The sequence below is a fragment of the Anoplopoma fimbria genome, chromosome 16, assembly GCF_027596085.1.
Source record: "Anoplopoma fimbria isolate UVic2021 breed Golden Eagle Sablefish chromosome 16, Afim_UVic_2022, whole genome shotgun sequence".
NCBI lineage: Eukaryota > Metazoa > Chordata > Actinopteri > Perciformes > Anoplopomatidae > Anoplopoma > Anoplopoma fimbria.
In genome coordinates this window covers 9677592-9702632 of record NC_072464.1, presented here as the reverse complement: position 1 = coordinate 9702632, position 25041 = coordinate 9677592, and the positions used below count along the sequence as shown (strand labels likewise).

At 38.6% G+C, this 25041-nt stretch overlaps 1 protein-coding gene and 1 long non-coding RNA gene across 5 annotated transcripts in view; both read left to right on the top strand.

The window, feature by feature from the left end:
- Positions 1-25041, top strand: part of st6gal2a (ST6 beta-galactosamide alpha-2,6-sialyltranferase 2a) — a 51496-nt gene that overhangs the window by 21779 nt on the left and 4676 nt on the right. Inside the window, exons 4-9 of one of the 3 annotated variants that reach the window (XR_008531796.1) lie at positions 1901-1998; positions 4310-4411; positions 10911-11085; positions 14742-14849; positions 15446-15516; positions 16064-16327. Coding sequence is in view for 2 of the 3 variants with exons in the window: in XM_054614902.1 (XP_054470877.1) it covers positions 1901-1998; positions 4310-4411; positions 10911-11085; positions 14742-14758 (392 nt within the window). In the remaining variant the exon portion in view is untranslated. The other 2 variants (XM_054614902.1, XM_054614901.1) reach the window with 2 other exon arrangements.
- On the top strand, positions 17371-23553 carry LOC129104302 (uncharacterized). Of its 2 annotated transcripts, none has more exons than XR_008531798.1 (4): positions 17371-17430; positions 20546-20634; positions 21157-21294; positions 22692-23553. It is a non-coding gene; the product is annotated as an uncharacterized LOC129104302 (long non-coding RNA). The 2 variants fall into 2 exon arrangements; XR_008531797.1 differs by lacking the exon at positions 17371-17430 and adding an exon at positions 18036-18132.

Sequence of the window (25041 nt, the reverse complement as noted above, 5' to 3'; positions counted from 1 at the left end):
GGAACAATACAAACTAGAAATATTAATAAAACAATTTAATTACATTATAGATACATATTTAAAAAAAATGTATTACTGAAAAAAGAATTGATTAAAATAATAATAAATCTGAAATTTTAAATAAGTTGATGAAATATAAGGAAAAAAAATAAGAAAATCTAAATAAATGAAAAGGATTAAATTAGGCAAGAAAACAATATTTTTTACAAAATAATCTTTAGTCTGAATATTGTGTGAAATATTGATGTTGTGAGTTTCCTTATAAAAGTAAAATAAACCTCTGTTGATTGGACTAAAAACAATCCGTTCTTTAAGAAAACCTTGAAAATCCTGCAGTGTGTTGTGGCCTCGAGGAAACCAACATGTTTATAGGATTATATTGGAGCAGGAGGGCAAACTCCATGTCAAGCTAGTGAGCACGTTTTGAGTGTTTGCAGTAGGTCGTGTTGTAGTGAATGCCAATTGGTGGCGTAACAGTAAACTGGCTGCAGTGATGAGAGAGAATCAGATGAAAAGCTGGAAGATCATCCACTCTGGTGTCAGATCAACACAAGACAAGCATCAGTGTGACTGATGGATCGATCAACAGACAGGCAGACTCTACAAGTTTCTAATTATTACTACACACATCCATCAAGCTGAGGATTTCATGTTGGTGTGTGAACTGTGAGGGACACTATATGTACAAAACAAACCATAAAGTGGACAGAATTAGTGATATAACTGTAATGTTTTCTTTGTATTAATGGTGGTTCATCAGTTTCAGGAGTCAGCCACTAGAGAGCACTTTGGTTACGTCTGTAAGCCTGACGGACATCGTTTTTAACGCTCAGATCATGATTTGCATCACTGCAGTGAGTGTGTTGTCATTGTCTCTTCTGTCTCAAACATGCAATAATATAACTACAAAAAGATCTGTGTATGTGTACTTATTATGAGTGGGAAGTCATTCGAATGCAAGAAATACCAACATGTTGACTTTGTGTGGCTTAAGGCAGGATCTCTCAGGTTAGTTGGTTCGCCCCGGCCGTTGGGTTTGAAGCCGAAGTGCTCCCACACGGCAGCCGTCGCATTCGGCTTAGACACCAACGCCGGCACTCCTTGTTCGATTGCACTCCTTCTCCGTCATGTCCTTCTCACGGGGCTCTCACTGCGCGTGTAACGCCAGGGCTCGCGCCTCCCACAGACCATGCAACAAGTGACTGAGGGGGTTATTTTTATTCCGATTTCAACCTGACATTTGTTACTTAGGGCCTACTCTGCTGAGTATATCATAAATATATAATGTATCGGTCATTATTAAGCCCCGACAGGGCGAACAGGACACCGACGCGCAGCGGAGGTGTCCTGTTCGCCCTGAAGGGCCCGACATTCTATACATTATGCTTATTACACGGCTACTTGCCAAAACGAAAAATAACTACACATGGTGTGTCTTTTTACAATTTATTCGTTAGCAGCATTCGTATCAAAACGTTCGTTTTTTTTTTTTTTGTTTCATTGAGCCTCAGTGTGCTTTTTTGTGTAGATATTCTTTATTTTTTAAAAGTTGCCTCCAAAATTAAAGACTCAACAGCTCATTCCAAACACAGCATTGACTACATCAAGACCTTGATAAGCTCATGCCGAATTGATTTTGGGTATGTTTTTCTGCCTTTGTTTGTCCCAGTTTTCATTTATCTGAGTGTCAAAGCTCAAAAAATGGCAAACATATATTGCAGTTCGAAATAAGTTTTTTGTAGGACGAAAAAAGCTCCAGCAGAGTATTGGGAGGAAAACAAAAAGGTCATACTCATAATTTATTATTATTTTTATTTCTCCTGTGTATTTTATAACATTTATACTGCAAGGTCAGTTCATTACCTGCTTCAAGTGATGTGGTCTGTGTTTTTTCTCTCAGATAATCATGATGCAGTCTTGCGGTTCAACGCAGCGCCTACGGAGGGATACGAGCGAGACGTGGGCAACAAAACAACCATCCGCATCATCAACTCACAGGTGAGTGAGAGTATGGCCTTGCATATTGCACAAAAATTAATTATTGATGGATGTATAACTCAGAGGGCTGTGTCACTCAATGAAACACTTGTAAAACATGTGGAGTGGCACATGTTGAAAATATAAATTATTTATGATTTCAATGCACCTATTTCTTGACACATACAGTTGACGTTGATTTATTGATGCCTTGTTTGCATTTTGTGCTACGGATTCTAATTATATCAGCTAAGGCCCCACTGGAGAATAGAAATGATTATCAATCAATAATACTTATTTGCACATTCTTAATGTATAATTGGAATATATTTTTTTATAATTATTTTATTTGAGGACAGTTCAGGTTTTTTTATGTAACAATAATTAAACCTTGGTTCTTTATTTACAATATACAGTGTGGCACTTTAAATCTAGACTCCGCTCGCCTAACTGAATGTTTTCCTGTTTTAACCACACACAAAACTACGAAAATGTCTCATCAATCAAGCAAAAGCTGAACTATCCCCGTGTTAAATTCATTCTGTTCATTGTTTTTGTACTTACAATGCCTATAATAAGTATTCACCCCCCTTGGATGTTTTCCCCTTTTGTTGCTTTTGTACATGAAATCATGGTCAATATAATTTGGCTTTTTGACAAGACTTCGCAAAAACAGCTTCTTTCATGTCAAAGTGAAAACATATTTTTACAAACTAATGTCAATTAAATAAAATATATAAGGTAAAGTAAAGTATTGCATAAATATTCACCCCCTTCAGGTCAGTATTTAGTAGATGCACCTTTGGCTGCAATCACAGCACTGAGTCTGTGTGGATATGTCTCAATCAGGCTGGCACATCTGAACACTGCAATTTTTCTCCATTCTTCCTTGCAAAACAGTTCAAGCTCTGTCTGGTTGCTCGGGGATCGGGCGTGAACAGCTCTTTTCAGCCACAAATTTGATTGGATTGAGATCTGGGCTTTGACTTGGCCACTCCAGAACATTCACCTTGTTGTCTTTGAACCATTTCTGTGTAGCTTTTGCTGTATGCTTGGGGTCGTTGTCTTGCTGGAAAATAAATCTTCTCCCAAGTCGTAATTCTCTTGCAGACAGAGTCAGATTATCCTCCAGGATTTGGCGATATTTTTCTGCATTCATGTTCCCCTCTACCTTTACAAGCCTTCCAGGGCCTGCTGCTGAGAAGCATCCCAGAGCATGATGCTGCCACCACCATGCTTCACGGTGGAGATGGTGTGTTTGTGGTGATGTGCAGTGTTTGGTGTTTGCCAAACATAGCGTCTAGTCTGATGGCCAAAAAGCTAAATGTTTGTCTCATCAGACCAAAGAACCTTCTTCCAATTGATCTTGGAGTCTCCCACATGCTTTTGGGTGAATTCCAGGCGAGATTTCATATGAGCTTTTTTTCAACAGTGGTTTTCTCTTTGCCACTCTTCCATACAGCTTCGACTGGTGAAGAACCCGGGCAACAGTTGTTGTATGTACAGTCTCTCCCATCTGAGCCACTGAAGCTTTTAACTCCTTCAGAGTGGTCGTAGGTGTCTTGGTGGCCTCCTCACCAGTCTTCTTCTTGCCCGGTCACTCAGTTTGTGAGGACAGGCAGCTCTAGGCAGATTTAAACAAGTGCCATACTCCTTCCATTTCTTAATGATGGCTTTAACTGAACTCTGTGGGATGTCCAGTGAGTTGGAAATCTTTTTGTAGCCATCTCCTGACTTATACTTTTCAATTATCTTTTCTCTGAGTTGCTTGGAGTGTTCTTTTGTCTTCATGTTGTAATTGTAGCAGGAATACTGATGACCCAGTGACTGGTCCTCCCAGACACAGGTGTTTTTATACTACAATCACTTGACACACATCAACTGCACTCAGGTGATCTCCGTTTCACTAATTGTGACACTGCTGGCGTCAACTAGCTGGACCTCTGTTGAATTAGGTCAGTCACTTTCAAAGGGGATGAATATTTATGCAAACACTTATTTTACACTGTATATCTTTAATTAATTGACATTAGTTTGTAAAAATCTGTTTTCACTTTGACATGAAAGAAGCTTTTTTTGCAAATTCTTGTCAAAAAAGCCAAATTATATTGACCATGATTTCATGTATAAAAGCAACAAAAGGGGAAAACATCCAAGGGGGGTGAATACTTTTTATAGGCATTGTACATTGATTAAATGACTGAGGCAACAAAATCTGTGTACCAGCAGCTCTAAAGATCGATATTTCAAATGCCTGGTAACTGTACGATGACAATAAGACTTCAGGGATCAGTGCAACTGCCAATAAAATCGTGACTTCTTGCTTTTACAGATTTTGGCCAATCCGAGGCATCGATTCAACACGAGCTCAATCTACAAGAACGTGACTCTGGTGGCCTGGGATCCTGCACCTTACACTGTCAACTTACAGAAGGTATGATTTCTGTGTATCAAATGAGCCTGTTGCTCAGACAAACCATGTAACCAGCTCATTAATCTGTCTGTATTTCACCACTGTCACTCTGACAACTCCCAGACCGGACAATGCCGTGGTAGTGACCTGTCACTCACGAGGTAGCCACGCCCTAAAGCATACCCTGCTTTATCTTCTATGAGTGGAACTAAGCGTGGCTTAATTGGGTCAACGTTATTAAATGCTTTGGATAGGACAACGAAGAGGGCAGCACTGAACTATTTTGGGAGAAAGTGTTATCAGTGACTGAAACTGCAGCTGTTATTGTACTCGGGCAAAAACTGGTCTGCTGTGGTTGTCGTAGGTTTAATAAGTCATAAAGGCACATAGTTTAAATCGGCTAATGATTCTCAGATTTTTGCTAGGCAAGGAAGTCTAGATATTGGATGTTCTTTGTTGGGATTAGAGACCTCACCGCTTTTGTGTATTGGTTCTACTAAGGCAGTGGTTCTCAAATGGGGGTACGTGTACCCCTGGGGGTACGTGAAGGCACTCCAGGGGGTACGTGAGATTTAAAAAAAATGTATTTAAAATTAGCATCCATTCAAAAATCCTTTAAAAATAGTTATTTAATAAATATTCAATAAAATATAAGTGTAAGTTCATAAACTGAATTCAATGCAACAATGCAATCTTCAGTGTTGACAGTTTAATAAATCAGACACTGATGGCAGAGCGCTGTGTATTACATCTTTTTTTTCAACCAAAAATGCTTTGCGCTGGTTAGGGGGTACTTGGCTGAAAAAGTATTTCACAGGGGGTACATCACTGAAAAAAGGTTGCGAACCACTGTACTAAGGTGCTTTTCCACAGAGCTGGAATACCTGTACCTGTTTGTTTTGAAATGTGAGCTAAGTGGGTGAAGGTGGCATGCAAACAGGTAGCAGAGTGACAGGGGAGTAAAGGGAATCTATACAGAGTCAAAGTTTATGATTTGAATTCACTAGAGATAAGCAACTTCACTTATCTCTATCCAGCCCAGATGTGAGCCACTACCTGACCAGCGTTGCATAGTTTAAGCATTTCAAAGGCAATATTGTATAATTCTATATTTGGTAATGCCAGTCCTCCATTCTCTTTAGTGGTAAACAGCTTAATCCTACGGGCTCTTGTTTTTTCCCCCAGCTGAAGCACAAATACAGGAAAGGGAGCATCATGAAAATATAGTTAATCTTTAAAGTTACCATCATTCTAACTGCATTTATTTCCACCCACAGAGATAAATTCAACATTTTCCACTTGGCTAAACTACTCTTGATATTTTTTATATTCTCCTTAGTCAATCTTATACACAGATATTTCATCCCCGAAGGTAGACACATAAATGGAAATACTCCAATGTCAGCAGGGGAGCAAAGGACACTGGCATTACCTTCGATTTTTGCCAGTTTATCTTGTAGCCTGAATGGGAGGAGAGCACCCACTGCTTTGATCCAACACATATAATGCTGTCCTAAAAAAAAAGATAATGAACAATAGAACCACTTCAATAAAACCCCTATCCCACCTTATTGATAATTAGGGAAGGGTCTGCTGCCACAATCGATAAGATCCAAGAATTCGTCGAGGGCTGAAGTTCTCTGGTTAATAACCTTAAAAACACAAAGCGATTAGCATTCTGCATGTAGCCTTCTTACTGAAATATTTCCATTATTTGGCCAATTTCTATTATCTTGGAATATTAATTGTGTCCTTGCATGTTCTTATTTATTTTCTTTAGCCACTTTTTTTTACAAGCTAATAATGGACTCACTTGTCCTTCTAAATTAACAGTGATGAATTTTTCAGGCTTTAACCTTTAGTTCTCTGCAGGAGCCAGGGTCGTTATGTGCAGCCTGTCTCATTCACTTATATTTCCCAGGCGTATCACACAACACAATGCTGGTAGCAAGCTATTGTTTTGAAGCCCATCACTGATACAGCTACTTCAAGGACAGATCACCACAAAAGGGTTGATCAGTTTGTCTCTGCTCTTGTAAAAAAAAAAAGAAGAACAAATGTGTGTTCATCGTGATGTTATGTAGCTGCAGCATGCTCCACGTTACTCACCAAAAGACAGGAGAAGCTGTACAAAGCAAACAGTGACACATTAAAGGTAAAGGAAAGCATAGAGCTATAGGACATACACTACATGATGTGGTTCACTGACACCTAACCTTTTCTGTACAGCCTGTACAGGTTGCATAAAACAAGCAATTTGACTTGGTCAACTTGGACTATGGGAATTTGTAATGGCCATGTTTCCCCATTTTCTGATATTTAATAGACTTAACAATTACATTTTATATGAGAAAAGGTTGCCTTTTTACTGTACCTACACAGTGTACTGTGACTGAGTGCAACATGTATATGTATTCAGTATCATAAAAAAGTTTGTGTGTAATTGGAGCTTTATTTAAAAGAGATCAATGTCATTCATAATTATAGTTAGTTTTCATGCATCTATGAAAAAGCCCAGTATTTCAATAGACTCTCTTTGCTTTTGAATTTAAATTAATTTAAGGGGAAACTTCCCCAGTTAATTACTCACATGGAGATAATTAATTTATTTGTATTACAATAAAATGCAAATTAGGCATTATCTTATCATGTGGCGCCTGTGTCTCAGTTGCAGAGGATAAGAGGTTCGATCCCTGGCTCTGCTAGTCCATGTCGATGTGTCCTCCAAGTACCAGTTCATTTGCCATTAACCATGAAATATGTGCTACTTTCCAACACAGAAATCTGAAAACATTGGATGAAGCCGGGTTCAAAATAATTGTTTCATTTTGTTGACATATTAGAGTCAAAGGTTATTACAGAGGAAATAAATCAGGCTATAAATGATATGTGAGCAAATATTTCAGTAAAAATCTTGAAAATATAGATCAGAATGAAACTGGAAAATTTCAGTGGAGATTTTCGGACTCAGAGGGAAAAAAAAAATTCACTTGACATTATTTTCTGTGCAATATGGCAAATAACTTGTGACCAAATATAGGTCATTGCATATCTCTCATGATATATATCAGGATATAGCATGTTTTCAGAAAATGTAATATATAAAAAGTCTATATTAAGTAACCACATGGTAATGCCTATTTCTTTATACTCCTGTGTAAATGGCAAATTAACTTGTATAGCTCTTTTTTGGTCCTCCGTCCCTTCAAAGTGCTTTTAACACTACATGTCATCATTCACCCATTCACATACTGATGACAGGGGCTGCAATGCAAGGTGCCACTGTTGAGGAAAATCTATCTAATATACAACTTTATATAACGTGTTATGTTGAACCCCAATAACCTGTTTGGTAAAATCATCTGTGGGAATGAGGGAGACAAGCGTTTCACATAAACAAGTGCTAAAGTCCTGTCAGGAGGGGTTGGGAGATGAGTGACATTTGTCATGTCGGTTAGGTTGACATGACCTAACATTGGTGAAGGAAAACAGTACGCGAGTGAAAGGCCAGATGTGCTTTGTCATGGTCCAATCGACGAGGCGTGATTGGCTGGAAGTGATGGAAGGGGGATTAAAGGTATAAAGAGATCATGTAAAGACTAACATGTTGAATTTTGTTGTAAGTTCGTCTGCAATAAAATATCCCCGCTGGTTGCAAAAGTCCAAGAACTGCGACTCTTCAATGGTTTTCTGCCACAACACCACCTGCCCATCAGGACTCTAACTAATCATTCATACCCATCCATACACCGCAGGCGAACCTGTGGGAGCAATTTGGGGTTAAGTGTCTTGGCCAAGGACACATCAAGACGGATTAGGGGAGCCAGGGTTCGAACCAACGATCCTTTGATTGATGGACAACCCTGCTCTACCACTGAGCCACAGTCGCTTAAATCCCAGATAAATGAAAAGTTCTGTGTATTTTCTCATTTAATTAAGACCTTTAGTACAAATGAATATTAATATATAAGTTTTAAGTGAAATAACAAAGAGTAAAAGAAGAGTATTTCCAGATATGCTGCTAGGTTTACATGCATGCACACAAATACACAAACACAGAGTAATCACATTTAGACAATAGTTTGATTTAACTACACTGGGATATTCCCAAGGTGCTTGTTATCAATTTAGATTACTTAATTGTGCATCACAATGTTTTGATATGAAATTTCCTCATGATATGATTCTATTGAAAGATGACAAATTATCATATTGAATTATTGCCCAGCCTTACATTAAATATATGTATTGTAAAATTCCATACATTTTGCAAAACACTACACCTGAATAGTCATATCACCATAAAACTTCCCCAGTTGATCAATTGCATAAAGACAATTGTTTTTTGTATTTCAAGGTGCCCAAAATGTAATATTTGAATACACAAAATTAGGTTAACGTTTGGTGAATTTAGGAGAAATCTACCGACTTGTATAGACAAAGTATAGTAAAATAAATACCTAAATGTGTAGTTTGGATGTTTTTTTTTCACTAGTCTTTGAAAAGATGTGTTATGGAAGCAAAAAAGCTGGAACTCTAGAAATAAACTAGAGCTTCGAAAACAATGCTTTTGTCTGGGATGTCTCGCCTTAAGGTTCTTTTATACCTCTACTGAGAAATTGAGGTGGTACTATTCAAAATGCAGTTTCATATATAGTTTAAAAAGAATAAATTATATGAAGCTGTGTTTTTTCCTTGAATCCATTATGATTGACCTTCATTTCCATCAATAAGTGACACGCTAATTACATCACCATGCTTATTGTTTGAACCACTGTACTGAACACGTACAGTATGTTATTATTGAATAGAATACAATTAACTTGATTATCCACTAGGGCAGAAAATGTGTATGTCGTTCAATCCAAACCATGTATATCTACATTATTTATCTTTTAATGCTAAAAACAAAATACATATGTGAATAATGTAAATAAAACATTAGCCCATTAACTGTGAAGAAATGCACAAATGAAATGTAGTGCAGAGCCAAGTGCACTGAGGAACTGTTCTACCTTTCAATCATTTCCTTTGAAGAGAAGTCATTAAAGTCATAAAAGCACAACTTTCTGATGTGTTCACATTCAGTGGCGATAACAACATTGTGTGTCTGATTTGTTTTAAATCATTTATATTTGCATAAAGGAACACTCCATTTTAGTTTTTTGTGCAGCATGTTTGTTGTGTCAAGTGTAAGGAAAAAAGCAAAGAAAAAATGTTTTATATTTATACTACATGTTTTTATTTACATGTAGTCCTATATCCATAAACCTTTTGAACATGTTTTTCCACTCTCTAAAAATATATTTAAAGATGCAGAATTCAGACCATATCTATTGCCTCCTCACGTCCCTCAACATAGAGACATCTGAGCCGTCGGCTAGCAGCTAACAGCATAAACAATGCAAACAATCGCACCAATGCTGACAGAGCTGACCGTGTTTAACTGGCGGAGGGTTGGGCACAACGACGCCGTGTGTCAGACGTGACTGAACATTGCGAAGTCCATTTTGACACATATCCCCAAATTGCTCCAGAAGGTTGTGCCATCTTTATTAATAATAATGGCCCCTGCCAACACTGTATAAATGTGTGTGAATGGGTGAATGCCATCGAAAGCGCTTTGATTGGTCGTAAAACTAGAAATACACTATACAAATGCAATGCTATTTACCATTTATTTTAACATTTTAGATTTAAAAAATGGGCCAGCCTGGCTCTCGTAGCCGCAGACGGCACAGGGCAGAAGCTGCCTGTCAGACTGGGCAGTCTAATACTTTCAATATTGTGGGGGATGTGAGTGGCCCCTCCCAAATCTGATTGGCTCAGGCATTTTTGATCGCGCACATACCAAACTCTGACTATTGTTCCTGCACACCAAGGCTTGCCAGGCCTTGTTTTGATTCAGTGCAGTGATGACGTGCTTCTACAAACTGAGGAGGCAGGCGTCAGCAAGACATCATAGAGAATTTTGCACCATAGATTTCCTCTGGATATGTTGACAGATGAAACTACTCTGCTTCGTGTAATAATTTGTGTTCGATATGCTCTTTCCGCAAAAGAATATTCAATTACTTTGGGTTGAAAATTCTTAAAATTCCATCTACTCCTTTTTCCCTCATGTAAAAATCAAAAAGTTAAGAATAAGTAAATATCTTACAGTCCGAGAGTTTAACTGCTAGACAAAATATATCTTTTAATAAACTGAAAAATTGCTTTTATGTTCACGTCTTAAACTCATATTTAATTTGAGCACACAGAAGCTTTCCCCATTCAGCAGATGAATATGAAAATAGTCTTCTATTGTCAAACTCTGTTCAAACATCCAAGTGAGGACTGTTGAGAGGCTCAATTGACTCTGAGATACTCTGGGGCACACAGTCCACCTTTTGTGGCAAAGTGTTATTGATGTTGGAGGTGATAAACTTGGAAAACCTGACATTTCATGACTACCACATTGATTTCATCTTGCCATCTGAAAACTGTGATCTAAACTGAGGTGTCCCTCTTTCTTCATCAGTGGTACGCCAGTCCAGACTACAACCTGTTTGGTCCATACATGGAGCACCGCAAGCTCCATCCCAGCCAACCCTTCTACATCCTTCACCCCAGCTATGTGTGGCGCCTCTGGGATGTGATTCAGGGCAACACTCAGGAGAATATCCAGCCCAATCCTCCCTCGTCTGGCTTCATAGGTGAGCACACACATACATGCATTAATAAAGCCGATATGCATTCAGTGTACATCTGGCCCCTTCCTCTGTACGCTTATCTCTCCAGTTCATTGCCTGCTCCTGGAGCAGATGCAAACACACACACACACACACACAAACACACACACACACACACACACACACACACACACACACACACACACACACACACACACACACACACACACACACACACACACACTAAGACAGGGGTGTCCAAACTTTTTTCACTGAGGGCCACATATAGAAAAATATACGAAAGGCTGGGCCACTCACTAGAGGTGAGGTATATTTTCGTTCTGCCATTCTAGGTGATCCGTTTGTGTTTATTCGCGTCTTTCGCGCTAGATGCGCCGGAGAGGGGACGGGGCTTATCTCCTGTCAACAAATCCATTTATTTCACCATCAACCATGCAATAAATAAATACTATTTCTGCTTTATACTTGTTGTGGCAGTCCCAGATATCCTGGGAAACTGAACGCCGTCCAATAAACGGCGTCTTGTCTGAGTTCATAACATCATCTGTGGATTTATTCGAGCCGTATGAACCGAAAATAAACAATTTTACTGTGATTTAATTGCAATAAATGTACAAAAAGGGACGCTGAAATAACAACATAATGATGGTGGTTTGTAAAAAGTCAGAATTCATGTTTTGTTAGTTCTCTCTGCAGGAGGAGAAGGAAATCACTTTTAAAATGCCTGTTTTGTGAACGGAGCTCGGATCGATGACAGAGTGACAGGAGGAGAAGCTCAACGCTGATTGGCTGTCGCAACACAGCGTCCCGTGAATATTTCACCTGATTCGCGCCGCCAGGCTCGAGTTTGCATCTACTCGCGAATATTCGCGTCTGTGCAGCTTCGCTTTTGGTGTGAACGCAGCATTAAGTGCAAGTTTCATGTGTGGGCCATATTCCATTATGTTTTTAGAATTTGTAGCAGTTGGCCCGCGGGCCGTAGTTTGGACACCCCTGCTCTAAGAGATGATGACATTTTACATCTTCAGTATGTACAGTGGGTACGGAAAGTATTCAGACCCCTTTACATTTTTCACTCTTTGTTTCATTGCAGCCATTTGCTAAAATCGAAAAAGTTCATTTTTTTTCGCATTAATGTACACTCAGCAACCCATCTTGACAGAAAAAAACAGAAATGTAGAAATTTTTGCAAATTTATTAAAAAAGAAAAACTGAAATATCACATGGTCATAAGTATTCAGACCCTTTGCTGTGACACTCATATTTAACTCACATGCTGTCCATTTCTTCTGATCCTCCTTGAGATGGTTCTACTCCTTCATTGGAGTCCAGCTGTGTTTAATTAAACTGATTGGACATGATTAGGAAAGGCACACACCTGTCTATATAAGACCTTACAGCTCACAGTGCATGTCAGAACAAATGAGAATCATGAGGTCGAAGGAACTGCCCAAGGAGCTCAGAGACAGAATTGTGGCAAGGCACAGATCTGGCCAAGGTTACAAAAGAATTTCTGCAGCACTCAAGGTTCCTAAGAGCACAGTGGCCTCCATAATCCTTAAATGGAAGAAGTATGGGATGACCAGAACTCTTCCTAGACCTGGCCGTCCAGCCAAACTGAGCAATCGTGGGAGAAGAGCCTTGGTGAGAGAGGTAAAGAAGAACCCAAAGATCACTGTGGCTGAGCTCCAGAGATGCAGTAGGGAGATGGGAGAAAGTTCCACAAAGTCAACTATCACTGCAGCCCTCCACCAGTCGGGGCTTTATGGCAGAGTGGCCCGACGGAAGCCTCTCCTCAGTGCAAGACATATGAAAGCCCGCATAGAGTTTGCCAAAAAATGGAGGACTCTCAAACTATGAGAAATAAGATTCTCTGGTCTGATGAGACCAAGATTGAACTTTTTGGCGTTAATTCTAAGCGGTATATGTGGGGAGAAAACCAGGCACTGCTCATCACCTGCCCAATACAATCCCAACAGTGAAACATGGTGGTGGCAGCATCATGCTATGGGGGTGTTTTTCAGCTGCAGGGACAGGACGACTGGTTGCAATTGAAGGAAAGATGAATGCGGCCAAGTACAGAGATATCCTGGAAGAAAACCTCCTCCAGAGTGCTCAGGACCTCAGACTGGGCCGAAGGTTCACCTTCCAACAAGACAATGACCCGAAGCACACAGCTAAAATAACAAAGGAGTGGCTTCGGAACAAGTCTGTGACCATTCTTGACTGGCCCAGCCAGAGCCCTGACCTAAACCCAATTGAGCATCTCTGGAGAGACCTGAAAATGGCTGTCCACCAACGTTCACCATCCAACCTGACAGAACTGGAGAGGATCTGCAAGGAAGAATGGCAGAGGATCCCCAAATCCAGGTGTGAGAAACTTGTTGCATCATTCCCAAGAAGACTCATGGCTGTACTAGCTCAAAAGGGTGCTTCTACTCAATACTGAGCAAAGGGTCTGAATACTTATGACCATGTGATATTTCAGTTTTTCTTTTTTAATAAATTTGCAAAAAATTCTACATTTCTGGTTTTTTCTGTCAAGATGGGTTGCTGAGTGTACATTAATGCGAAAAAAGTCTTTTTCGATTTTAGCAAATTGCTGCAATGAAACAAAGGGTGAAAAATTTAAAGGGGTCTGAATACTTTCCGTACCCACTGTATCAGCATGGCTATGCAATGCACTCCAAAGCAGCACATCCCTGCAGGAGTTGGCGTAGATGTGTCCACTGTAAGCTCATTTTAGCAGCCCTCGAACATGACGATTTCCACTCCAGACACTTGAAATGGGTCATCACATCCCCCCCCACAGCCATATGTAATACAGAACATCCAATTATTCTAGGAGCAGTGGTGTAGTGGAGGTTACTACACCACTGACCAGGAGCATTTGTTCATATGGTTGATCAGTAGTATCGAGTGACACATTTGGGGTCATATTGAATTGACTTGTCAAGAATGATTCCTCATTGGCGGATTCCTCAACGTCAGGTCGTTACATCCTCATAATTGATTATTGACAAAATACCATCAGCTCTACTGGAACAGAACTAAGCGCTCAACCACAGTGTGTCTGGTTTTCTGTTCTGATTGCAGTAACTGATTGCAGTTTACCAAACGCAGTCACTGATCAGATGGCCTGAATAAAAGAAAAAAGGACTTTAAATTGCAACAAAACCCTATTCAATTCTAAGGCTTCATTGCTTGCATCCTTATTAATGAAACTGAAATGTCAGGGTGTTCCTTGCAGGAACCTTTTGTTTCTTATCTTGATATGTTAGCTATATGGCAGACTGCACATACTGCAAATTAGACAGGTTTCTGATTAATTATGCTACAGTATCCGCTGTATGTCTAGATTACCTTTTAACCAGCTGTTGGCAGTGACTGGCCTTTAATAAAACACAATCCCACTCGCTATAAAGACATTTCCATTATTTGAGACCAACTTTTGTATGTGACATCTTCTCAAATGTTTCTACGGCACACATAGCTGACTTACAAAGGAGTGCAAATGCGTCAGTGTTTTCTTCCAAACACTGTAAATTACTTTACACTCATTTGGCAGACCCTATGTACTTAAATAGGTGTGCTCAGTGCCCTTTAGATAGAGATCCCTTCATCTCCGTTCACTCCAAAGGACCATTTTTTTTTTACAGCAGTGGCGGCTCATTGAGCCTCTCAATAGTTCCTGGAAGTTAGCAGCGTATGCTAGAAGCGCAATAAAGTTGCAGCAGAATGGACCGTTCGTGGTGGACTTTTAACAGGTAAGACGTTTAAAGAAAGATATATTGTATTATCACCACACCTGAATAAAATGAACAAGTGCATTGCAGCATGTAAGTAGATTTTGCACTTATAATTAATAGATTTAGATAATGTTAACTGATAACAGATCAAGCTTATGAGCCATACTGGATAAAGTTAGCAACAAATAATGGTGAACATGGAAAGAATAGCCTAGGAAGTGTACATTTCTGTTTGCTTAAGGCAATTTTTATCAAATGTTGTGTAATCAGAGGGGTAAAGGCTTCCAAATGGGATTTTTTGCGGTATAGGGTTGTTTAAATATTATTATTAAATGTCATATTTTATTAGCTAAATATAACATTGGGGAATGTGATTGTAGAAATGTGGATGTAGGTGATGGAATGAGCATATCAACTTTGGAGTACGAGCCATTAGAATAAAGTTAAAGGTACACAATAATAAGGAAGAGAGATATATTTGTGATACATTGCTACTGGTATGGATTTAGAGCGCATATTTGAGACTTCTTAACACTAAACAAGTAACATTGGGTTGATTTTATTTTAGACTTTCTTACTGTTGACTGCGTGTCTACATGTTGTTGTTGTTGCAGCTAAGCTGATTTTTGGTTGATGGATATGGGAGAGGGAAGTTGGAGGAACTATGTGAGATTGAAAACACAAGGTAAGTTTAAAATAGGCCAGCAATATTGTTTTATAGTATCTTTATACAAATGCATTTTATAAATAATCATATTAAACATTTAGTCTATTACTGTATTTTGTAGGGAATCTTGTTGGTGTATATTAGTAACCTATTTGAGGAGCACTGGGTGGTGCGTGGTGGAGCATCAGTGATGCTGCAGGTCAGGAGTGCTGAGTTAACCTTGCTGGGATTGAAAACATAATGTATGCTTCAAATATGACCAATAAAGAATCATGCTAAATGTGAATAGTACTGCCATATCATAAAAGGAATCATACTAAATATGTACTATACATCATGATAAGGACCCATACTGCAGTGATGCTGCATGTCAGGAGTGCTGCAGTGATAGAAAAAACTAAACAAGTGATGTTAAACTATTGATGATCACAACTAATTAGGTCGATAAGTTAAGTTGGGGGAACAAAGACCACACGTCACATTCTCAGGCAATTTCCTGTCTAAGACTATAAAAGGTGTGTCTGACCCTTTCTCCTCTGTCTTTTTCTCCCTGTCTCGCTTTCAGCACAAGAACCACAGTATTCAAAGGAGACAACCAACTCATCCTGCATCATGAGTGTCAACTCCCTGGGTTTTGCAAGCCTTTCCCTTTTACTTAAAAAACAATCACCCATCAATCTGAAAACCTGCCCAGATTTCCTTTTTTTATCCAGTTTTGTGAGCATTGACTTGACATTTTTTTAAATCTGTTTTTATAACTTACTATGACTTGTCTATGTAATGCTTTCATACCTGTATTCTCGAAATGGATAGTTTTGCTCTGTATTGTATTGTTTAGTTTTCCCTGATCAGGGACTGCAGAATAATATGTACATGGTCCCTCATGTAAATAAACTGAAACTAATCTAAACTATGTAAATATTCATCAAACCAATGGTGTGGCCTTTGTTTAGTAAAAAATGCAAATGCATTGTTTGAGCCGTTCACACTTACTAATCCTAAAATATTAGTGAATTATACTTAATTTTACTTGAAACAAAACACTCATGTCGCTGCATACATATGTCGGTATTCTATATAAATGTTGTAAATCAATTCGTTTATTGACCTCTAATTACCAGAAATTGCAGTTCTGTCTATCTATTTAACCAATTTTTATGCATTTCTATTGCTCGTTCATGTACTTCCTGGAACTATCCGAGGTCTACGTGAGTCACGTGACGATCAAGCATTTTGAACTTCCGTTAATGGGACTCTCTCTTTAAAGGGCTCTGGGTTTGTGCAACCTCCAAACAAACAAGAGATAAATAATTTTGTATTTTTTTTTTACAGGAAAGTAGTACATGTTAGCATGGGGTGTCCATCACTCTTACCCCGATGCTATACGTCTTAAAGGGTGTGTGTGTGTGTGTGTGTGTGTGTGTGTGTGTGCGTGTGTGTGTGTGTGTGTGTGTGTGTGTGTGTGTGTGTGTGTGTGTGTGTGTGTGTGCGTGCGTGTGTGTGTGCGTGCGTGCACTCGTAAATATTACTTTGTTGGGCCCACGCATAGGAAGCCCACCAACGGTATGGGGCCCAAAATCGTGGGCCCCACACCGATTTTGATTTAATATAGCTCAGGAGCCTCCCCTGATGCTCCTGTTGCTTTTTTAGCAAAATCCCACAACGTGACAAAATATGGAAAAGAGTGTGTAATGTGTGTGTGTGGAATTTTTACTCACTACCGCCTCTAGTGCATGACCCATGCTGGTGCAGCAGATACACACACTTCCGGAAGTGTGTGTTATTTTAGCCAATGAGAGGCCCCCATTAAATCTTGCGAGATTTAAGATAAAGATTTAATGGATCTCGCGAGATCTCGGTCTGATGCTTCAGTATACGGGAGCCCTGCGGTTAAGGCTACTAACGGAGGAGCTTCTCTCTTTGAGTAATAAGGTAAGTTTATTTAATTTAAGTATGACTTTGTTAATTTGAATTGTTTCTGACTCTGTACCCAGTTTATTGTAACTGTAGAACAACAATTTCTGCTTCTGGATTAATAAAGTGCCTCTTTACACAGAGGCTAGCTGCTAATGCTAGCTGCTAATGTTAGCTACAGATCAGTAGCTGCTAACCATTAGCTATAGCGTTAGATTGTTAGCTGCTAATGTTAGCAACAGATCACTAGCTGTTGAACTCAGGCTATAGATCAGGTCAAATGTGTTTTTTTCTGGTTAAAAAGAATATTGTTTACATTTATTATTGATTTCAATGCTTTCACCTGGACCAGATGTTTGAAGGCTATGACTATACACTGTCAGCTGATTAATTCACCACAGTCAGGGGTTTGGTTCATTAGGTACACAAGCAGTGTTATTATGTTACGATATATTATGATTTAATGGTTTATATTATAAAATGTGCCGGTAATCCCGTTACTCTGGACTCCACGGAGTTACTCGGATGTCTTCCTGACTTTCGTCCAATCAGAGGCTTTGTTTACAAGCTGTTGACCAATCAGCGGCTGTGCTGCGGACAGGGGGGCGGCTCTAAAGTTACTGTAGACAACAGGAGAGGGACGGAGTGGATCACCGGTGTAACCGGAGAGTTTACCGGTGGGTCGGGCTGTTGTTTGTCTGGCTGCACGGCAGTGACGAGGTCGGTAAACACATTCACTTATCAGTAGTTTAGTCTCTGAGGCTGTCAAGTTAGTTTGCCGTCGGCCCGGGAACACGTTAACCGAGTAGCAGGCTCTCAGTCGCGTCACCAGACCGCCGTGATAAATGTGTTCATTCTAAGTTTAGTGTTGTGTTTCTGACACGGCGTGGTGACGGAGCTGTATCTATCCGCGGGGTTTGTGGACGTGCTTCGTCTCCCGTTCGACGGATCTCTGCGCTGTGTTCAGCTCACCGAGAGTCCTCACGTCTCTGTCTCTGCTCAGAGTCCACACGTCTCTGCAGCACACGTGAAGCTGAACGGTCTGTGAAGTTTACCCAAGTAACGTCATCAGATATTATAACACGTGACTCTATATACAAACCGTATATAAATACAAAGGCTGTGCATCCTCCCATGCAGTTATTATAACACTTGACTATATACAAACCGTATATGAATACACAGGCTGTGCATCCTCCCATGCAGTTATTATAACACTTCACTATATACAAACCGTATATAAATACACAGGCTGTGCATCCTCTCTTGCAGTTATTGAAGGTTACTGTGTTATATTCACTGGTATCAGAAACATTTGCTAATCTGCTAATTGAGCAGCTTTAAATGATTCATTGCAAAATGTGATGTTTTCAGTTGCTTAATAAGTCATTTAATGTGCAGTGTATTCAAGTGTGTGGGGCTTTCTGCAAATGTTACACTTTAATGTGATAGTTTAGAGGATTTGTCTCTAACCCTGTGTTGGTTGAAAGGCTTAATAAGCAGCTGTTGGTGTGTTTATGTTGAGTTTCCACGGTGCCATAAGTGATACTGGTCATGACCCTCATCATGATACCAGAAGAATAGAATGATGCACTGGTTAGATACTCTGCTGTGATTATTGATGCCAAACGGTAATACATAATGTAAACATTCTCCTTTGTGCATTTGGATAGTATCGTTCTACTGTTTTTACTAATTTAATTTGGCTTCTTGACTTTATTGCATTATTACACAAGGAGACCAGAGTTAGCGAGATAACCAGGTTTAACTCTGGGTCTTCAGTCCTTTGACGGAGGTTCACTTCTTACCTTGTAGATCACCATGGTAACTAATCCTGAATACCTTACCTGCTCCGGAGCAGGTGATGTTAGAGATAACAGATCAACTCATATGAAAGCTCCACCTACACACCAATCAATGCTTGGTACGTGGATGGAGTAATAATCCAGACTAAAAGTAGCACAGTTTAAACACAGACATGCAAAAAAAGACAGCTGGCAATAAATGGCACTGTGTGAATGTGTTTAAATGGATACATTTATAATATAACTGCTTCATCTAGAGCACGATACATCTGACTGTAACTACATTTGTGTATTCTGTTAAATGAATCTGTTGCAGCGGTATGACAGCACTTCATCCCTAGGCTTTCAGTTGTAACCCTGGTGCAGTGAAACCCACTTTGGGGCAAATGGAAATTAATTGACTATATATTCTCTTATCATATATGTTTATCACATATTCACTAATGTGTGTCAACTTCTTGTGCCTTGTGCTCCAGTGTGACATCATGTATTACAGTCACAGACTGGATACAGCGTTACTTTGCTCCAGTTACTTTTTTTTAGGCAGTGGTTGATTATAAGCTATGGAAGGAAACCTTCTTCCTGCTTACAATTATGTTTTTATATCTATTTTTAGTCCGTTTCACACTGAACATGTTGCAGCTGAAAGAAAAGAGCTAACATATTGTCATACACGCCATAAGATATACATCTACAGCACATTTACGTAACGGAATACACACATGTAATTATATTCAGATTTCCTCGTGCGCTATATGAAGCGGTGATTTTATAAATCTGTTAATTTAAACACATTCACACAGTCAGGTATTTATTACCACCTGCCCTTCTTCATTTGTCATTTTTAAACCGTAATAACTTTCAGCCTGAATTATGTGTTTAGCTTCTCCGTATCTGTCTAATATTATAGTAATCTCTATATTTGAAATATGTGCCGCTCTTCTTACAGCAGACTTGTCCATGTTTGTGATTGGTCAGATGCTGTAAACACTGCCCCTTTATGTGAACGTCTCATAACCAGATTGAGAAACACTTGGTTGATTTACCGAGGTGATAACCGGCTTCGTAACACCGTTTAGCGAGATCACGGTTGTAAGGGATAGTTATGATTCAAAGCTGGGGTTCAGAGTAAGGGCTTTACTTGCACATGGTATTACACTATAGGCAGCGCCATCTCGGATACAGTCTGTAGTTCCATTGACTACTCTACGTATATCACAAATAATTAATTACAAAAATAACTAATTGAAATCGGGTCATTAGTTATCGAAGCTTTTGTTTTCTCATGTTCGATACTTTGAAATTGATTTAAACAAATGTTTTCACAGAGCCATAATGTTCCAAAGAAAGAAAAGGATACGGCCTGCTTCGAGGGACAAGCCATGGTTTATGGAAAGATTCATTGACAGTAACAAAGGTACGGGTACTTCAGGTCCTGTAAGGGCCAGCATTTTACGCAAGAGCATTTCTCAGTACTATTCATTTACATTCGCATGTAGGATAAACACATATTTAGGCTACATGTCAGAAACAGCCTATAAGCTGCTGGTGAAAGCATATAGAGCCAGGTATGGCAAGCCTACATAATCCTGCTTCTTTCATAAATGTTTAGAGTAAACAAAGCTGAAATAAACTGAAGTGCTCCACCTTTCAATGACATTGACTATCTAGATGAATTATAAATGCCAACTTTGTAGATGGAAAATTATAAAAGGCTGTAATGACATTTCGAAAGGGCTATGAAAGCGGCCACATTGTGTTATTGAACAGGATCTCTATCTCCAGCTCCTATGTTGGTTTTAAAGGCAGTAATCTATAATATATTTTTATTAGGGTAATACTACATTTAATTTTAAGGTGTGGGTAATGCTTTATGTGAAAGGTTAAGATGACTCAATGTTCCCTCTAATTAAATGTATATTTATACTTGTCCTTATAGGAAGAAGAGTGTTTGCTGCCCAGTCAATCGAATCAGGTGACTTTGATTTGGAGTACAGGGGAGAGCTCATATCAGTGGAAGAATGCCGATCGAGACTCAGAGACAAAGAGTACATTTCTGTTTCAAACGTCACTGGTGGTAAGTGTGTTTGTTCTGTAAAGATAAGTTCTATTTCTACGTAAGATCTGAAACAAAGGTTTAAATAGTTGCTTAATGAATGAAAGCAGGAACAATCTTTCATTCAACCGTGCTAGGTAAATCGCAACAGTTAATTAACTATGCTTTCATGGAGTGATGAGAGTGGAGCCCTGATGACAAGAATAATTGATATATGTAATTTCAATACATATCTTTTACTCCAATAAAAATTATCTAACTAAAATAGAATTAAGACTGAAAAGCTAATTTAGGCAAGCTACTATAGTAGCACAACATATCCCCAAGCTGTATATGGGATGTTCTATTTTAATTGTCAAACCTACCTGTTAATCTGGGATTGCATTGACGCTTTCACTGAGCTGTGCTATAGCATAGCACAGGTAAAGGAGTAATGTAAGTTAACCTCACACACACGTACATTTCTAGTCTATACTTTGTGGGGCCCTCCTGTCATTATCTCAATTTGACTGATTTTAAAGTTAACCTCACACACGCACATTTGTTTTCTAGTCTATCCTTTATGGGGCCCTCCCGTTTAATTCAAACTATAAGTGACTTTACATCATCTTAACAACACATTTCAGGATCCAACCTTGAGTTACTATAGGCACAATTGTACACTTTCTGACCTGGTACATGGTTATATGTGGTATTTTGAATATGATCCATTGGAGCCCCTAATATGTTGTTGTGAGACATGTTAGACTTCTAGAATAGACCATGTCATGGACTAAGCTTAAAGTCATATGTCGTTTCAGAAACGTTCTTCACATGAGCTAACTTTTGTAACTTGTGAATATCTCAACATACATCATTACTAGTCACTCACTGAAGTATTTTTTACAAGGTTCATAGTGTGTTATATTTCCCATAGTTGTAATGCATTATAATATTTTTATAATGCATTTTAATCACTGTTATAATTAATTATAAACTGATTCTAAGTTGCTATCTGGGGTAATTGTTTTTGGTGTGTAGTTCTTGCATTAATCTAATTATATTTTTCTCTTCACTTAAAACAAACAATGACTACTTAGTGTAACTTATAATACATTATAATGAATTATACCATTGATTGTAATGCATTAGAAAAATATTATAATTTGTTACAGCTATGGGAATTAAAAATACACTGATCCTTTGACCACTATGAGTGACCACAGCAATTATGAAGTATTATGGTCATCGATGGTATAAGTCATTTTAAAATGAAGTATTTGAGTGTGTATAACTATAATTATACAGTGCTTTAAGCAGATTATAATTCAACATGCAAGGTATGTTTATAATTCATTATAGACATGGTCGTCATAGGTAAATTGATTGTTAAATTGATGGATATTGTGACACACCTTATGAATTTCTTTTTTCAACAGGGCAAAAATAAAGCCAGGCAGGATGGCACAAGATGCACTTGAGCTCATGCAATTTCATAATGCAAGAATTCATTTCACATGTGGAAGACCTTAGAGAATATGAAATTATTGTGCTTTGTTCTACCTCCTTTAGGGGTAATTTGGGGTAATGATTTGAAGGGAACATATCATGCTCATTTTCAAGTTGATATTTGTATTTTGGGTTTGTACTGGAAAATGTTGCATGGCTAGTTGAATCACATGAACTGACTTATTTCAGTTGTCTCATTCTTTTCCCTAACACAAAGTAGTGGAGATGTTAGTTTTTCAGTTCATGTTGTATTCTTTGAGTTGCCCTGATAAAGTTATGTCTTGCAATATAACAATTAAAAAAAGTATAATGGTAAATGGACAATTTATACCAAGTAAATCTCTTTTGAATTGCAATGTGGTGAGGTCATGACCAGTTGCCTAGAGCATGTTGTTTTTTATTTTTAACAAGACAGAAAATCTTTCCTTTTATATATTGAACTGCGACTTTGTATAAATAAATACATGCTCAATGAAAACAAAGCAATGTTTCTTGTAAAATATTACTGATGGCTTGAAAGAACAATGTTAACCCAAAATGGGATTTAAAAACTCATTGATTAGAAAAAGTCTCATGGGTTTGGAAGTGTTGAGCAGGAGGTAATTTTATGAATGCAATGTTACTGCCCTGTCTAACTAATGATGATCTTTTGTTACAATGAGATCCAGTCCTGCAATGTTTTAGATAAGCCAGGAAAAACCATGGAAACCATTATTGCCTCCAGTTAACATGTGCCTTGCTTAGATATAAAAACTGGAAATGTGTGTCCTGCTAAGATATAAAACCTTGAAATGTGTATGTGTGTGAGAAAGTGGACCTCACAAGTTCTGAATGCTAGAAGCAGAACCCCACAAAGTGACAAAAAAAACTGACATGAGAAAAAAAGTTTCGAATTTTGTTGAATTGAAGTTGATGTTAATTATATAGATTTTTTTTTATCTTCCCTGATTTTTTACAGAGTTGTGGACTACAAGAGGTAGGGCATCCACCGCAATCTGTTGTATCATGTCATGGTAGATTTGTCTTCTTTCCACATAAAGAATTTCCACAAATCAAAACACAATCTTTTGACTTAGAGATTGGCGTAACATTTAATTTTTCTTATGATACATATATGCAGAAGTGAAGTTAACGACGAAATGCTACTAATGTAAGAAATACATCTTACTTATCTTCTGTAGTAATGCAGCCTTATTCAACATGAACAAAAATCAAGTAATGCACAGTTACAGTTTTTTAATACTGTCAAGACATTAGTTCATTGTGGTCAAAGTTAAAGTCTTACATTTTCAGTATCACAGAAAAGACAGAAAGGTGTGGTCAAGCTGTTGATTAGAAAATCCATTGACAGTAATGTGGTAATTCGATAAGAGCCCAACAAGTCACTTTTATAAAATGGCATTTTTGTCATAGTTTTTGTTTGTTTTCATACCAATTTTGTAAGAACCTCCTCCCTCTCTTTTAAAATACAGCATCGCAATGATTCTCTTCCTCAGCAATGATATTTATTAGAATAATTAAAACAAACAATAACAATTTGAGACCATCTTGCAATGGGGTAAGACCAGCCGCAACGTGAAATCACTCATTCATTTGGGGGGGGGGGGGGGGGGCAATGGCATGGTGTGGCATGGACAGAAAAATAAAACCCTGGCAAAGTAGTTGGGACATCTTCTGTGATGGTTCCCCATTACAGTTGGTGTCTCCAGTATTTTGCCATGATGACTCACACACAGACTTTAAAAGTGAAAATAGTACCAAGGTAGCTGTCATGGCGGGTGATAAAATGAAAAAATGAAGGGTTACCATGGTGCTTGGTATCTGTTTCACGTTCAATCATTCAATTTCAATCTTCTTCATGTTTGTCTGTTGATGATCCCTCTAATCTACAATCTACAAATCTGTAACATCACAGCTGTGTTTTCTGGTGCGGTACAGGTAATCAGCCATCACATAGTGTCTTCTTGGCACACCATTAATCTTACTGGTCTGATTGTATCTGAAACTGGACTCTCTCCTCCTAGCATAGGAAATGAAAACCAGGTGAAATATGAGCCATTCAGCATCTCATAGCTCCTTCGATGTGATCCTCTTCTTTTAACATGTTGCAGCAGTAATGGCCATCGATGTGTCACAGGCCAAAAGCTCCACAATGGAAACCTCCCATGGCTTCCACTCTCTGTGTCACGGCTTTTACTTGACAAGTCTCTCCTAGAGAGAGTGGAGCTCTTTAATTTAATTAAGGTTTACCTAGGTGTCTCTCCTCATTGTGAATAATTA